The sequence below is a fragment of the Plecotus auritus genome (assembly GCF_963455305.1).
Source record: "Plecotus auritus genome assembly, chromosome: 2".
NCBI classification, from domain to species: Eukaryota; Metazoa; Chordata; class Mammalia; order Chiroptera; family Vespertilionidae; genus Plecotus; species Plecotus auritus.
Window position 1 is genome coordinate 217,117,596 of NC_137771.1, and position 17,856 is coordinate 217,135,451.

General features: G+C 42.4%; 1 protein-coding gene across 3 annotated transcripts in view; it reads left to right on the plus strand.

Annotated features, from left to right (window-relative positions):
- Window positions 1-16,707, plus strand: part of JAM2 (junctional adhesion molecule 2) — a 56,916-nt gene extending 40,209 nt beyond the window's left edge. Inside the window, exons 3-10 of one of the 3 annotated variants that reach the window (XR_013960057.1) lie at window positions 1,270-1,377; window positions 3,544-3,696; window positions 6,049-6,251; window positions 8,943-9,042; window positions 11,590-11,697; window positions 11,818-13,554; window positions 14,432-14,474; window positions 16,530-16,707. Coding sequence is in view for 2 of the 3 variants with exons in the window: in XM_080658402.1 (XP_080514528.1) it covers window positions 1,270-1,377; window positions 3,544-3,696; window positions 6,049-6,251; window positions 8,943-9,042; window positions 11,590-11,701; window positions 14,432-14,474; window positions 16,530-16,562 (752 nt within the window). In the remaining variant the exon portion in view is untranslated. Of the gene's footprint in view, window positions 1-1,269; window positions 1,378-3,543; window positions 3,697-6,048; window positions 6,252-8,942; window positions 9,043-11,589; window positions 11,702-11,817; window positions 13,555-14,431; window positions 14,475-16,529 lie in introns of all 3 variants that reach the window. The other 2 variants (XM_080658402.1, XM_080658403.1) reach the window with 2 other exon arrangements.
- Window positions 16,708-17,856: the final 1,149 nt, after the last annotated feature.

Genomic DNA, 17,856 nt, shown 5'->3' on the forward strand with positions numbered 1-17,856 from the left:
AACTCAACAAAATACGGGAAGGAAACCTATCTAAAACTCAAAACTCCGGAAAGTCCCCACCCATTCTCCTTAATCAACAGAATGGAACTGTGTTTCCTCAGACCGGTTCCTCAGCACACGTTTGTCTTTCAGTATAATTGTAAACATGTCTGTAAAATGCTGTCTCTCTGTAATGTAAAACCTGCTTTTACATTTTTAGGCATCTTCGAAAACCACCTTGGGGGTTTTTCCCCCTTGCCTTTCTTTTACCTACTTTCTATTTTCCATTACCTCTTAATCTATTTCTATAATTCTATCAATACATGTGGAACTAAAAAAAACTTTAGCAACTACATAAAACAAAAAGAAAAATAATAATTCTATCACACAGAAATCATCACTGGGTTAATATTTTCATATATATATATATACAGGCTTTTTGTTCATACCTATGTGTATATTTTTAATACAGCCAGGATGGTATTATAAGTATTACTCTCTAATCTGCCTTATCATGTAATATCCTGAGTTGGTGTTTTGTTTTTTTTTTTTAATGGCATTAAATCTGTTTACCATCAAAATCAGACATATGAAAGAATTTCACCATCATTTATCTGGATTGTGGTAAGGGGTAGCATTCAACAACTTGTTAGAAGACAATATTAGTTTTGTATTAATATATTCTGAGAGAGGGTAACCGAAGAAGGGATCTTAGTGGGAATGTGGCCTGTTGAGGGGACCTTTGTGGGTGTGCACAGCATGGCCTGGCCTGGACTTAGTGCCTCTCCTAGGCACTGCTTATGAAGCACGCTCTGCTTACCTCCACCCTGGCGCTCAGCACATTGGGCTGACATGGCATTATCGGATTTGCCTCTTTTTCCATGCTATAAAATCCTCAAAGTCTGAGGCTGGAAAGAATAAGGTAATTAATCATTGCTGACATTTTCAAGTACTTGCTGTGCATATATTATTGTATTTGAAGACTCACAAGAATTTGAGATATTATCTTATTTTACAGATAGTAACTGATGTCCAAGAACTAGGGAAAGTAACAAAGTATCACACAATTATTATGCAGAAGAGCTATAATGCTTTCAGTTTACCTTTGGGTTAAGCCATATGGTACATGTTGAGGTAATTTATGGATGGATGGATGGATGGATGGAAGAAATGAATGAACAGAAATACAAAGGAATAACTTAAGGATGTTAAAAACTCATTGCTTAATTAAGTGAAGTATAATTCCAGAGGGACAATTTAGCAAATAAGTACTTTTGTTGTTGTTTCTAGAGGTTATTTTAACCTGCAAATTCCCAAGGAAGACCCCGGCCTCCAGATTAGAGTGGAAGAAACTGGGGCAGAGCGTCTCCTTTGTCTACTATGGCCAGGATCTCAGAGGTAAGACGCTGTGGACTCAAGGCGAGAACAAGACAACAAACACCAAGCACAGCTGCTATCCTTTGGTTTATGAATGAGAACAGGACATAGCTGGCTACTGAAAATATGTGTTTGTAGGTGGGAGATGAAACCAACGGTGAGTGACGGAGACCTAGAACACAGCCCCGAAACAGAGAACACAGCACAGAAGTAGGCAAACTCCCCTGAGGCCCTGGACCCTTCATTGCTCAGCTCAGACCTCCAGGGTGTAAAATACAATTGTTCTTCCTCTCGAGAGAAAGGAAGACAAGATGGTGCCGGTTGGGATGCAGGGTCACAGCTCAGTTATAATAACTTCATCGTATTTCAGTATCTCCATCACTGCAACGCTTAGGGCAGGGGTCCTCAAACTTTTTAAACAGGGGGCCAGTTCACTGTCCCTCAGACCGTTGGAGGGCCAGACTATAGTTTTTTAAAAAAAACTATGAACAAATTCCTATGCGCACTGCGGGCCCGGGACGAGTCGGCTGCTAAGCAGGACAGGCAGTGGCACCCAGCGGGCCAGATAAATGTCCTTGGCAGGCCGCATGTGGCCCGCGGGCCATAGTTTGAGGACCCCTGGCTTAGGGAGTAAGACTTAGAGGAGGGTAAATGCAACTACCTTTACCCAGTGCTTTCTCTTCTTATTTTTTACTAGAGGCCCGGTGCATGAAATTCGTGCACGAGGCGGGGTGTCCCTCAGCCCAGCCTGCACTCTCTCCAATCTGGGACCCCTCAAGGGATGTCTGACTGCCCGTTTAGGCCCGATCCCACCAGGATCGGGCCTAAACGGGCAGTTGGACATCCCTCTCACAATCCAGGACTGCTGGCTCCCAACTGCTCTCCTGCTTGCCTTCCTGATTGCCCCTAACCGCTTCTGCCTGCCAGCCTGATCACCCCCTAACCACTCCCCTGCCAGCCTGTTTGCCCCTAACTGCCCTCCCCTGCAGGCCTGATACCCCCCAACTGCTCTCCCCTGCAGGCCTGGGTCCCCCCCAACTGCCCTTCCCTGCAGACCCAGTCACCCCTAACTGCCCTCCTCTGCAGGCTTGATCGCCCCCAACTGCCCTCCCTTGCAGGCCTGGTCCCTCCCAACTGCCCTCCCCTGCTGACCTGATTGCCCACAACTGCCCTCCCTTGCAGGCCTGGTTTCTCCCAACTGCCCTCCCCTGCTGGCCATCTTGTGGTGGCCATCTTGTGTCCTCATGAGGGCAGGATCTTTGTCCACATGGGGGCAGCCATCTTTAGTGTTGGAGTGATAGTCAATCTGCATATTACTCTTTTATTAGATAAGATAGAGGCCTGGTGCATGGGTTGGGGCCAGCTGGTTTGCCCTGAAAGGTGTCCCGGATCGGGGTGGGAGTTCCCTTGGGGTGTGGGGCGGCCTGGGCGAGGGGCCTGTGGTGGTTTGCAGGCTGGCCATGCCCCCCGGTGACCTAAGCAGAGGCCCTGGAATCTGGGATTTATTTATCTTCTACAATTGAAACTTTGTAGCCTGGAGTGAAGCCAAGCCTCCTGCTCGCTCCGAGGCAGCAGCCATTTCTGTTTGGGTTTATGTATCTTCTATAATTGAAATGTTGTAGCCTTGAGTGGAGTCCTGGGCTGGCAAGGGCAGGTGGAAAGCTTGGCTTTCTCCATTGCCAGGGAAACCCAAGCCTCCCTCCTGCTCTCTGTGGCTGCAGCCATCTTGGTTGGGTTTATTTGCATATTCCCTCCTGATTGGCTGGTGGGCATGGCTGGTGGGTGTGGCTTGAGGGTGTAGCGGAGGTATAGTCAATTTGCATATTGCTCTTTTATTAGATAGGATTTGTCTTAAGTTTCACTCCCTGTTCTTCCTATTGACTATGTGATGAGCTTTTCATTTAAAGTGTTGATGGATGAAAGCAATGCTAGGATGTCTGGGATTTGTTGCACAATAACTCAGTGGCTCGAGTACAGATACAGTAAGACAGGCCATGCATTGATTGCTCTAAGGTGGGCGATTAAAGAAAATAAGTTTGAAATAGCAGCACCCATATACAATTTTTAAGTGATGTTTATTGATTGAAAAATAACTGCTTTGGGTACTGAATGAAATTACTTGAGGAAGGTAGTATACAGACAGTGACTTGTATTATTATCAACACCATTGTCTTCTTTTTTTAAAAGGTGACTTTAAAGATCGAGCTCAGATGATGGATTTCAGTATCAGAATCAAAAACGTTACAAGAAAGGATGCCGGGAAATATCGTTGTGAAGTTAGCACCCCAACTAACGAAGGCCAAAGGCTGGAAGAGAACACAGTCACTCTAGAAGTATTAGGTGATGTACTTGTATCTGTGTGATTACTGCTCCCTGCCCTCCTCCCCATCACCCAGCCCTGGGGACAATGGGGCAACTCAGGGCCCAGGCAGCAGAGTCACAGAGACCACCAGCACCATCTTCCCTGCAGAGTCTCAACCATTTCTCACTTCACCTCATTGGCTGATGAACTGTGACTATTACTAATTCGTGATCACAAAACCTCCCTTCATTCAAGAGGGATGTAAATCTTAATGGCCCTACACTGTACATAGGAGCATTTTCCTGCAATAGCTTTCAGCATATGTAGTATTTCTCCTACCACGTAAGAGAGTATCCCATGAGATGATAAAAAAGCAGTAAAACAAAAGGGTAGGCCAGGGGAAGTATTAGAAATTATTTGGTAAAGAAAAGAAATTAGCATTTATTATGCAGCTACTATGCATCAGGCCCCTTCAAATATGTAATTTTATTTCATCGTCACTGACAACCTGAGTTTCACAGACGAGGAAATAGAAGTTAAATGGTTTTCCCAAGGCCACACAGCTGGTAGGGTCAGGATTTGGAGCTAACCCCAAAGGCCTTATGGTTAATTACTGTAAAAATCACTGATGGATATTAACAGCTCATGATTGCTGTTGATAGAGGAACATGATCTTTGCTCCTTCATAGATGTTAGTATAAAATACCAAGCAAGAGGAATAAAATCACCTCTTTTTGCCCAGCCGGTGTAGTTCAGTGGTTGATCGTTGACCTATGAACCAGGAGGTCATGGTTTGATTCCCAGTCAGGACACATGCCTGGGCTGCAGACTTGATCCCCAGTATGGGGTGTGCAGGAGGCAGCCAATCAATGATTCTCTCTTCACCATTGATGTTTCCATCTCTCTCTCCCTCTTTCTTCCTCTCTGAAATCAATAAAATAATAAAATAAAACCACTTCTTTTTCCTATATAATCCAGGCTCTTTCTACAATACTAGTGACGTACTAGTATAGAAGAAATTCAGAAAACCTTACAGGAGAATTAGCTGGAGTATTGGCCTTCTATTGCTACATAACAAGGGATCCCAAATTTAGCAGCATAAAACCCCACCCACTAATTAGCTCACGGTTCTGCAGATCAGAAGTCCAGCATGACCCAACAGGCTCTCTGCCCAGGGTTTTACAAGGCTGAAATCTTCAGTCTAACAGAAGAATGGCTAATTGTTCTCATGCTTTGAATCTTTCTTTTTCCCTTTTGCGATGAGCCAGAGAAAACCACATTTAAAAGTGATTGATTAGGTCAGCTCCTGTCGGAAACAGTGACTTTTGGACCTTAACCGCATCTCCCAAATCCCTTTGGAGTGGTACCTAGATCAAGGTTTGATGGAATAAATGAGAGAAAGTATATGTATACCAGGGCTGGGGAGTTTGGGGGACTGTCTTAAAATTCTGCTCACTACTTAGAATTCTGGGTTTTCCTGGATTTAAGTTATCTAGCAAAGTCTGGTTTACTTACAAATTCCTGCAGCCAGATTCTCTAATTTGGCCAGTTCTAGGCATAATAGGGTTTAAAAAAAAAAAAAAACCCTATATATTTTTATTGATTTCAGAGAGGAAGGGAGAGAGAAACATCAGTGATGAGAAAATCATTGATTGGCCGCCTCCTGGTCGCCCCCGACTGGCACTGACTGGGAATTGAACCGTGACCTCCTTCCTGGTTCAGAGGTCAACATTCTACCACTGAGCCACACCAGCCCAGCCCAGAATAGAATATTAGTTTGAGTACTGAGCCTGAGAAAATACACTCAGGTTTGATTTCTTTTGAATACAGTTGGTAATAAAACATTAAAACAATTGGTAAGGGACAAAGTAGAGATTGCTTATCTGAAGAATAGTTGTATTAGCTAACATCATGCTTGCTGTTATAACAGAAAAGTACTCTCAGCGAGTGGCTTAACATAATAGAAATTTCTCATGGAGGTCAAGTCTGAATGGTTGGGGCAGAGATTATAGTGGCAGAGTTACATAATTCTACTTGATGAGATTACTAGAGACCCAACCTAATGTAGATCTGTTATCATCAAAACAGCTTTCTGAGGTCATCATGGGTGTTGACACCCACGTGGTAGTGGGAGGGGGCGGAGGAGTGAATGAATGGGGAGTCGTGCAGGAGGCTTTTATGGAGCAGGCCTGGAAATGGCACAGAACTCATGCATTTGGCAGCTAGGAAGCTGGCAAATGTGATCTAGCCATGTGCCCGTGAAGAAAGGCAATAGGTCTTTTGAACAAGTAGCCAGTCTCTCTCACAGATGTCTGATAAGTCTTCTCCTGGCTCTTAAAATCCTTGTTTGGCTTGTAAATAACCAATACCATTTGACTCCCGTCCCTCAGTGGCTCCAGGAGTTCCCACATGTGAAGTCCCCAATTCTGTTCTGAGTGGAACCGTGGTGGAGCTGCGATGTCAAGACAAAGAAGGGAATCCAGCTCCTACATACACGTGGTTTAAGGACGGCACCCGCCTGTTAGGGAATCCCAGACTCGACGGCCAAATTACCAACAGCTCATACACAATGAATATGAAATCTGGAACTCTGGTGAGGGCCTTGCAAGCCTTGGCCCAATAACTGTTGGGCATTTGGAGGGGAAAGAAATAATTGGAACTTAAAATGATGTAGAATAGAGGGCTGATATCATTGCTTGTTAAGTGGAGAGAGGAGAGAGCGGAAGGAAAGATGGGGGTCCATGCCCAGAGAGGAGAGGGAAAGGGCTGGGACCGGAGATGGGAAGACAATAGACGACCGGGGAGCTGAGCACACAGTGACTCGGAACAGAGCAGGTTGATTCATGATGACGGATCAGGTAGTTCACTCCAGCTGCCTTCCTGGCCTGGGAAGGTAGCATTTACCATGTCAGGGAGATGCACAGAGACTGGCGTGGGGCGGGGGGTGCCCTTACCCCAGTGCCAGCCATGTAGGAGTAGTATTGGCAACCTATGATAGGATGTCTGTGTCATTAAACTCTTCCATAACTAGATCATCAACAATTGACTCAGTGATTTAAGAATCTGTGACTTTAGATTTTCTCATTGATTGAAAATTTCACCTTTCTAGGATGGCAACCTATGAAATAAACTTTTAAAGTTAATGACATTTGAAAATTAAAGTATTTTCACCTTTTTCTCTCTGACTTGTAAGGTAGAGATGGAAGTCAAAATCAAGATCATTAAGCTTGAAGCTTTCTTTTTCATTCCAAAAATTTAACATGTCAGTTTTAAAATATCTGTTTTCCCATACTGCAGAATTACTACCACAACCATTATAAAAAAAATCTTAAAGGCCCGGTAATAATAATTTTGATGAATTTTAAAAGGAGGGTATAATGTTTCCTTTTCTGCCTTCAACCTACAAGTGCATTATAACATTTAAAAACTAGCTCCTCTGGAAAATAAAAACGCATATCGATAAATTGGCTAAATAACAGGCATATCCATGGATGTGGCTACTCCTTGAGGAAGGCCACGCTCTGGCCCTCTGGGCGTCAGTAGGGTGAGTCAGCAGGTCTAGTGAAACTGGGCAGAAAACTTGCCATCACACTTTGCTATATTTACTTTTCCAATTTATTTTTTCTCAGAGCAGGTGATAAAAGCCCCAAGGCGAGTCTGAAATGATAACATTCACTTTCCTCAGTTACCCTTGAAATATCTTGTGATGTCAAGGGCAGAACCAGCTTAGTTTCTGAGAAATGAGCAGCAATCAAAACACCAGTGTTTGGGTGACGGTGACTTCCTCTCAATGACCAGTTATAATGTGTGGAGGATCATTGTTTTAGTCTAACTGATTGTTTGTACACACGCTCGGCCTGGAGCTCATGGTGAATATTGTTGAAGTATTCTGACTTTTGGGGGGAGTGAGAGATGCTGCCGTAGAGTTAAAATAAACGAGGAAAAGCTTTAATCCCACTACGCTGAAGTCTACAGAAAGGGAAAGTGGGTGGTAGTGAGTGAAGGAAAGTGAGAGAGGAAAAGGAGCTAATAAGAACCTTGGCTATTTTTAGGGACATACGTTGCATGAAGAGCACAGACTATGTGGGGGTGCTCCTTAAAGGTTCTTGGTGCTCATGACTAAGCAGTGACTGCTGCCGTACTGAGGACAGGAGGCATGAAGCAATGATTCTGAGCACCCTCTTCCCCTCTGTGCTGGACCTGGGGGTCCTCTACTGAGTCCAGGCACCACTGCATTCACTCCCTCCTTCCTCCTCCTTTCCTCCCTTCCTCCCTCTCTTTCTTTCCCTCCCTCCCTCCCTCCCTCCCTCCCTCCCTCTCTCTCTCCCTCCCCTCTCTCTCCTCCCTCCCTTCCTCCCACTCTCTCTTCCTTCCAGCCTCCTGCCTTCCCTCCTCCCTGTCTTCCTTCTTATCTGTCTGCCTAACTTTCTCCCTTCCTTGAAATCTTCCTTTCTGTATTTCTACCTCCCTATCTTCTCCCCTCCCTCCCTCCCTCCCTCCCTCCCTCCCTCCCTCCTTCTTCCTTCCTTCCTTCCTTCCTTCCTTCCTTCCTTCCTTCCTTCCTTCCTCCCTCCCTCCCTCCCTCCATTCCTCCTTCCCTCCCTCCCTTTCTCCTTCCCTACCTAAAATTTCCCAAGGGGATAAAACTACTAATAGCAAGTATGAAACGTATATCAAAGTCTTACCTTTCAGTTACTTTAGCAGAGAGTGGAAGGAGCAAGGGTTAGACTTCATGTTTTTAGAATTTTCAAATATTCTACTCCTGACAGAATTTGTAACCCTATGAACCACATCCATTATGATTTTCCTGGGCTCCACATTGCCTCCTGGTGGTAGCGCTGGCTCTGTAGAGGTGTTAACATGTGCCGCTGCATTGAACTCAATGTGGCTTCAGGGAGAGTACCCGCCCTTTTAGGCCAAGAAGGCCTTCCCTTGCGAATGCGGTTAACTAGGAGAATTAGAAGTACCTAGAAAACTTCTAGAATACAATGTACTATACACTTTAAAACATGCCCATTGCTTTCATAACTGTACTACTTTCCCAGTATCACACACAAAAAGATACTTCTCCATAAATCTTTCTCTGTCAAATTAAACAGGAGGCCTAGCTATTTACTCCTTGAAGCTGTGGAAGATTTTTGAATTCATAGTAAAAATACAAAGTCTTGAAGTCATTGAAAAAGAAAGACCAACTTACCACAAAAGTTCAAGGGACATGGAGTCTACTCACAGATTTATTGCTTAAAAAAATACATTTATTTTTCTTCCTTCCACAAAATTCCAGCAATTTAACACTGTTTCAAAACTGGACAGCGGAGAGTATTACTGCGAAGCCCGTAATTCCGTTGGATCTCGCAGGTGCCGTGAGAAAAAAATGCAAGTAGGTAAGCATGAACTACTGGGAGGAACAGATGGTTTGCAGTTAGGAGGTGTAAGGAGTTGGGGGTAGAAGGAGCAAGGGGTGGAAAAGGGCTGAGTGGTTGGGAGGACAATCTGGAGGGAATGTTTAAAACTAGCATGATATGCCCTAACAGATTTGGCTCAGTGGCTAGAGCGTAGGCCTACAAACTCAAGGGTTTCAGGTTCAATTCCGGTCAAGGGCATGTACCTTGGTTGCGGGCACATACCCAGTAGGGAGTGTGCAGGAGTCAGCTGATCAATGTTTCTAACTTTCTATCCCTCTCCCTTCCTCTCTGTAAAAAAAAAAAAACACTCAACACCAATAAAAATATTTAAAAAAAAACTAGCTTGATGTAAGGAGCAAAGATGCTGTTTTTTGTTTTTTTTTTTTAAATATATTTTATTGATTTTTTACAGAGAGGAAGGGAGAGGGATAGAGAGTTAGAAACATCGATGAGAGAGAAACATCGATTAGCTGCCTCCTGCACACCTCCTACTGGGGAGGTGCCCACAACCAAGGTACGTGCCACCTTGACCGGAATCGAACCTGGGACCCTTCAGTCCACAGGCCGATGCTCTATCCACTGAGCCAAACCGGTTTCGGCAAGATGCTGTTTTTAATCCACATATAATGCTAAATACTGTTGGCTTGTTTGGGAGATGGATTAAAAACAGCATCTTTGCTCCTTGCATCCAATTCTGGCTCTGCCATGTACTAGCTACATACTCTTTGGTGAATTATTTGACCTCTGTGCCTCAGTCTCCCCAAAATGGAAGTAATAATATGCCATCCTCACAGGGTTGTTATGAAGATGGAAGTAATATTTAAAAGTGTTAAGAGTAGCGCTGGCATATTGTGAACACTATATAAGTGTTGTCTGTTTGACTTGTTATCAGGTTATTATTAATTTTGTTGATCTTGGGAAATACTGTTAGACTTACTGCAAAGTAGGTTCTCAAAAAAGGTAATTATGGATCTAGGTTGCTATAAAAAGTAGCTGCTATATATTATGTTACACAAAATGAGCTTCTTAAAATCCAATAAAATTAGGGCTCAAGAATCTTTTCAGATTATAAGAGTTTCAGAACAAGCATATTATTTTTTTCATTTTATTTTTAATAATTTGGTTTAATTCTTCCTGTGTGAAAACTGTGTGTTTTGCAAATGGAGTGTAATAGAGAGCTGAGATGGTACCCCAAGGGGTTAAAGGTCACTCAGGAGGGCTGCACCCTGAAGCAGAAGACTGAGGTTCCCTTTGGTTCAGGAGCTTGTCCTCAGCATTTTGGGGTCAGAAATTCATTTTTCCAATGTGTTTAGGAATATGCAGATATGTGTGCAGTAATATGTATTGTCTAAGTACAGTTAAATTCAGCACTATTTTTTAAGGAAAATATAATCTTAGGCTCATGGGGATCGGGCCTAAGCTGTCAGTCAGACATCCCCCAAGGGCTCCTGGACTGTGAGAGGGCGCAGGCCAGGCTGAGGGATCCCCTGCCTCATGCACTGGGCCTCTAGTCTGTTATAAAAATTAACACGATGCAGTGTTTTCCTAACTTCATTCATTTGTATATTGTCCTCATGGTTTTTATTGTAACCTGTACCACCTACATTATTACTATTTATTTTTTCTTTAAATGGTCGTGTTTAATTTTAATGCCTAATTTACCCACCTCTTAAGAAGTAATATCTGTAATATTACGGTTTTTACATTCTAGTTACATTTTTCTAGCAGATACATAATAGATAAAATACATAACAGATAGTATTTTAATAGTTTGTGTTTTGTTAGTAGTACCGCTTTAAGTTACCCAATGATTTTCACATATCTACTCTTTCTGGTATAAGTTAGTTTAAAAGTTAAAATTAGTTTGTTTAATGCTCATCCATTGTTTCTAGGTATTTCATGCCCTTGGTTTGGAATTTATATAATTTGAAATACACAAGAATTTCTGAAATCTCATGTTCAGTTTTTTTTTTTTATGGAGATAGATCTTGTTATTAGCCCTCTTTTATTTTATTTTATTTTATTTTTAAAGATATATTTTTATTGATTTTTCACAGAGAGGAAGGGAGAGGGATAGAGAGTTAGAAACATCGATGAGAGAGAAACATCGATCAGCTGCCTCCTGCACACCTCCCATTGGGGATGTGCCCACAACCAAGGCACATGCCCTTGACCGGAATCGAACCTGGGACCCTTCAGTTTGCAGGCCCACACTCTATCCACTGAGCCTAACCGGCTTCAGCATCAGTTTTCTTTTTGAATTATCATTAGTAACATAACCAAAAGCAGAACCTGTGAACTGTTCTAAAGAAGTTCTTTTTGAAGTATAGGAAGTATAGGTAATCAGCAAATTATCTTTTGAACCATGTCCTGGAAGTGAGTTATTTGTTCAGACTTCAAAAGCATGAAACTACCCATGTCTATGGTACAGCTGCAAACAGAAGCTGTTGGAACTTCTTCAGTTGAAGGACTGCATCTGTCCTTCTGTTGGACATGAATTCATGCCTGGTTCATTTTGCATTCCAGATGATCTCAACGTGAGTGGCATCATCGCGGCCGTGGTGGTAGTGGCCTTAGTTATTTGCATTTGTGGCCTTGGTGTGTGCTATGCTCAGAGGAAAGGCTACTTTTCAAGTAAGTGATTTCACCCTGTGCTAGACAAATTCCTGTAGATAGTTTTCTTATGCGACACCGTTTCTCTTAAGAAGTGAGAACATTTTTTCTGGAGACTATTTTTCCTTGCTTTTTCTGTAGTAGAGAATATCCAAGATGACCTGCAGGTGGGTCATGAAGCACCTTGGCAAACATAGGGAGCAAAGGCAGAGCTGCCTCAGCCCAACGTTCCGGGAGGCACCACTGGATACGCAGGAGGCTCCCTGGCGTGGCCTAGGGCAGCGATACCAAGAGCTAGTCAACGTGGATGGTGTTTACCATACATTTACATGCATTGAAGATCCTTTCCAGTTAGGAATTGTATATCTCAAGTGGTAAATTGATTTCTAGTTTTATGATGAGATATTTCATTGAAATCTGTTAACTGTTTTATCAATGGATAACAGTGGAATGTTGAATGTCAAATTTAGCACAACTGTATTTAGAAGAGAATTATTCAGCAAAAACTAGAAACCTGTTACACTACAGTTGCTTCTGAACAAGGTTTTTAGTTCTTCATGTTTAGACCTCTGGTGATGCTAAAACCCCAATTTGGTAATAGGTTTGATGTAAATGTGTGAGATTTAAAACTAATCTGTTTTATTCTCTTAATGCATTTCCTTTTTCCTTAGTCTTTAAAATTACCTGAGAGCTCAAAAGCTGTAGAACTCCCCCCATCAAGTCCATTGGGAATAGCGTTATGAAGTAGAATTTTTAATGGAATAATACATAAATTTACAGCACAAACTAGTTTTAGATCCACTGTCTCATAGTGAACATTAATTTTGGAGTTTAGGTTTTAAAAAATATTCTATACAAAAATAAAACTTAAATTTAAAAGGGGTTTCGATAATAATACCTTTAAGTAGATATTGTCATAAAATGTTTCCATGAACACGGTTTCAGGGAAATTCTTTATAGTTAAGAACTGTTCTGTGAATGAATAATACTTGTTCTTTTGCATGGTACCTCAAACTAGTCCTGTGTAACTTTATGAATGGAATTGGCTGAGTCCCCCTGCTGGCCACCAGTGAAAGAACAGACAAAAGATTGCTCAAAATTCTTGTCATCTTTATCTCTACTTGCAAAGAATATATAAGTATTTTTTGAAGATTTGGTAAACATTTTTTCTTAAAATAATGAATTAAAGAATTGATTTGGGTGTTGGCAGTTCATTAGCTAAGAATGTTACTCCATTTTCATCTGGCAGAAAATCTAAGAGAACCATTTTCTTGAACTTGCATTTCAGACAGCGTTGGGCAAACTACAACCTGTGGACCAAATGTGGCCTGCCACTTGTTTTTTTTTTATGGCCCAAGAGCTAAGAATGGTTTTTACAGATGAACCCTGGCAATTTGAAAATAGGGAACACTAACTTTGAACCTTAATTAAGAGGAATGTTAGCTCCCCCAAAGGAGAATTCCATTATTCTGTTAACACAAGAATTTATTATTTTATTTAAAAGTTTAACCAATAAAAGTTTTTGGAAGTTTGTTTTTTCTTGCTATATAATTACCTATGCGATATCCTCAATTTCACCTCTTGGCCCACAAAGTCAAAAATATTTGCAAATGTGGCCCTTTACAGAACAAGTCTGCCAACTCTTGATTTAGAAGGTACAAATGTCAGCAAGTGAGAATCAAGACTGAGAAAAAGAAATGAAGCTTAAACTTAATGTTTATATGGATCTGTATCATGCTATTTTAACTCTTGTACTAATGATAAAGATTGAGAAAAAGAAATGAAGCTTAAATTTAATGTTTATATGGATCTGTATCATGCCATTTTAACTCTTATACTAATGATATATACTTATTCTTTTATAGAGGAAACCTTCCAGTAAGTATACTTTCTTAAAATGCATGCTTTTCTTCCATACAAACTAATTTTCTGTTACTCATCTGTTCAAAGCCAAATGTGGGGAGTTAATTTGTGAAGGTTTTTAGTCCTATGGGAAGTGACTGTGACTCAAGTTCATCAAGAAATATATCCCACCTCATGCCTACTTGTCAAGGATGTTTGACTACCTAGAGACAAAACACATTTGTTAATTTGACTGCATAGGCATTTCCATAGTACTACTATAAAAAAATAGATTTGTAGTAATTTGCTAAATAGAAATTTTCCAATTAAAATTTTATTCAACCATCATGTTTACATTTAATTAAATACTGATTCTGTGCCCAACACTGTCCTAGGGACTTGTGGTGACACAGCAGTGAACGAAACGCGGGGCGGGGGGTGGGGGTGGGGGGAGGGGCGATGACACACACACAAGTCACCCCATAACCATAGTCACCGCATAAAACTTTCTTTCCATGGGAAAAATGAAATTTGAGATTGTAATCTCAAGCCTTCAAAATGTCAAATGTTTGCAAGTCTCTTTTGCATTTTCCACAAAAATCCTTAGTATACTAGCCCTAGGCTCAACCAGATACACAGGGCTTCTCTCTGTCTCTAACAAACACACACACACACACACACACACACACACACACACACACACACACAAATATTGTGTTGCATGGCTTTCTCTGTGGATGCTGCCTATAAATAAAGGACTTCAGTTGGGATTTCTGGCTTTTTCTTGTATCTGGCTACAAATGTTCATCTTCCTGTTGAGAAAATGTATGGAGGTAACATTGACTGAATGAGGGTATGTGTTTCAGACTTGGAAGTGATCATGTACTAAATGTCTTTTATATTCCACAAACAGGAAGAGTAACTCTGCATCTAAAGCCACTCCAATGGGTCAAAATGTGAGTATTGTTAAAGCATATTTATAGAATGGATGTGTTTAGGGAATAAGGGAAGGGTAGGAAGTAGTTGTATAGAAGTGATGGGTTTTCACTTTTCTTTATTTATTTAATATATTTTTATTGATTTCAGAGCGGAATGGAGAGGGACACAGATATAGAAACATCAATGATGAGAGAGAATCATTGATCGGCTGCCTCCTGCAAACCCTCCACCCCCACCTCCCACCCACATTGGGGATTGAGCTTGCAACCCGGGCAGGTGCCCTGACCGGGAATTGAACCATGACCTCCTGGTTCATAGGTCGATGCTTGACCACTGGGCCACGCCGGCCGGGTGCATTTTCACTTTTAATATACTTTGTACTAGTGTCTACCACTGGCCTTTCGAAGGAGCTGAGTAAATGTTAGCTTCCATCCCTGTCTGCGGTGGCATGATGCAGTTGCCCGGCATTTGCAGAGCGAGGAGGCTTTACCACACCGTTATTTTTTCCTGTGGTGTTTTCTATTATTAGGCAGCCTTAGGGCTGGTATTATCCACTTCATTTTATAGATGAAGAAATTAAGACACAAGTTCTCAGAGGATTACAGTGGCAGAGCTGGGAACCAGGCACCATGATTTTGTCAGCTTGACCAAGCAGCTCACTTCCTTTCGCACATCTGTGGTCCCAGGACACTCCTTTGGTTAATGAAAGCACTGAGAAATTTCAAGGATGTAGAATATCCTCTGCTATTGCTGAAAGGAGAATCTCGGAAATCCTTGAAAAGATGCAATTATCGTCTAACGGAGATGGCTAAGGGAACATGATTTAGACATTTGGACCCTGGTGTACGTCTGCGTTTGTAAACACGACAGTAAAGCAGTAAATCCATTGCTCAGATGTCGTAGCTCTCTGGATGTATAGTCAACTCTCTACCTTATTTTTCAAGAACACAGTGTGTGTGTGTGGGAGGGGTGGGTGGGGGGAAGGAAGGTTTCCAATGCTTTTAGGAGCCTAAGCCCTTTCTTTCTTTTTTCTTTTTTCTTTTTTTAAATATATTTTATTGATTTTTTACAGAGAGGAAGGGAGAGGGATAGAGAGTTAGAAACATCAATGAGAGAGAAACATCGATCAGCTGCCTCCTGCACACTCCCCACTTGGTATGTGCCCGCAACCAAGGTACATGCCCCTGACCGGGATCGAACCTGGGACCCTTGAATCCACAGGCCGATGCTCTATCCACTGAGCCAAACCAGTCAGGGCCCTAAGCCCTTTCTTGAGAAATAGAGCACTGGTTCTCTGAACTCTTTAGTACTCTATGGCAGGATGCTCTTAAATTTCCTCTCACTGGAGCTTGGGGTGGGGCATGGGCATCAGTATTTTAAACACTTGGGTGATCCTGCTGGACACTAATATTGAACACCCACAAACTGCTCTATAGAGTTTTTTCCATCAAAAGTTTTTTTTAATTATTTATTTATTTTTAAATTTATTTTTATTGATTTCAGAGATGAAGGGAGAGGGAGAAATAGAAATATCTCAGTGATGAGAGATAATCATCGATTGGCTGCCTCCTGCACATCCCATACTGGGGATCGAACCTGCAACCCAGACATGTGCCCTGACTGGGAATCGAACCGTGACTGGGAATCGAACTGTGACCTCCTGGTTCATAGGTCGAGGCTCAACCACTGAGCCACAATGGCCGGGTGTTATAATTCATATATAATGAATTCTTATAATTTCACATAATTCTGTTTTTTTGGGGGGAGGGCTGCCCTGTGCATTGGGTAATGCTTAGCAGCGCCCCTGATTTTCACCCACTGAATGCTGTAGCACATCCTTTGTAAATAAGAGTTACCCTGCTCTAATTCCCACTCCTATTGCCTTACTGTTTAGGAACAGTTTCAAAGACAGTGTCTCTTAGTATTTAATTATTTAATTTCCCATAAAATAGATTTAATTCAATATGTGCTGGTTTGAACCGGTAAGATTCTGATACTCATAAGATTTATATATTTCTTTAAATATAAATTAATACTGTATATTTAAACTTGGTTTTTCTTTCTTTTCATAGGATTTCAAGCACTCAAAATCCTTTATAATTTAAAAGAATTCCACCTCTGAAATACATCAATACCACAGTTGTTCACAAGTTATTAAAGGATTATAACACTCTGCTTTGTCTTACATTTGTAAAGAGGTACATAAGGAGATAAAATTGGTATTTTATTAAAATTTTTATGAACACTAAATCACTTGAAATTGTTATTTTAAACAGTCTGGTATTCTGGTCAAGAAGAAAACTAAAATCACTTCCTCCCACCCCAAGGTGACATCAAAATTACAACTAAAGTACAGAGCAACCAACATTGAAAACTATCTGAAATCTAGATGAACAGGTTATGTATAACAAGGATATACATAAGCCACTTCCAGGCTGGTAGGAGGGGCAGAGACGCATGACGGGCTGGTCCCACATCCACATTTGGCCAATAAAAATTGGGCACATACATCCCACACAAGAGACATACCTGGAGCACCTGGCTCAGGTGACTAGGGAGACTGCACCATTGGGCCCCACCGGAAACATAGAATATCTCGGCTGCATAGGTCCCCGCTGAGGAGCAACGGGTCCCAACCCCATACCAGGCCCCCCAGCCCAGGTTCCAATGCTGGGAAGAGAGATCCCCATAACTCCTGGCTATGAAAGCCAGGGGGGATTGTGGCTGAGTGGGACAGAGGGATGCTGGAGTCCCAGGCATTCTTAAAAGCCCAAACACAGACTGACTGGGACTCACTGGCTCTGAGCTCCAATACAGATAGCAGCACAAAAGGACATACAGGAAGGAACTGCAGAGTCTGGCATCAGGGCAGGAAGTGCTGGCAGAGGCCATTGCTCCTTTGTGTAGTCCCCCCTTCACAGAGCCAGCAGGCAGGTACCATATGTGAGTCTCCATCAACCTGGCTAACACTGTTCACCAAGGCCACCTAACGTTTGGGCCCACTCAAGCCAAGTCCAGTGGCTTTTCCATACAAACAGCCTGTCTTGGTTCATACTGCGAACTTTCCTAAAATCACTCAGAGGTTCACAAACCCCAAACCAGCAGCATCAGGCCTCGGTGTGCCCTGACCCGCTCGCTAAGCAGCCCCAGCCTGGCACTGGAGGTAGCCAGTCTCCGTTCCCTCCCAGCATCTGCGAGCCCAGCACAGGTGGCAGCCCTCCAGAGATCACTTGGTAGCTCACACCAGTGACCCTGAGCAGGGCACAGGCAGTCTCTGACCTGGGCCTGTGCCTCCCCAGAACCAACGTACCTGGTGGCCAGCTTCAGACCACGCTAGTCCCACTCAACCACCTCCACAAACAATACGTTCAAAAGGCAGACTTGGCAGGTATGAGAGCT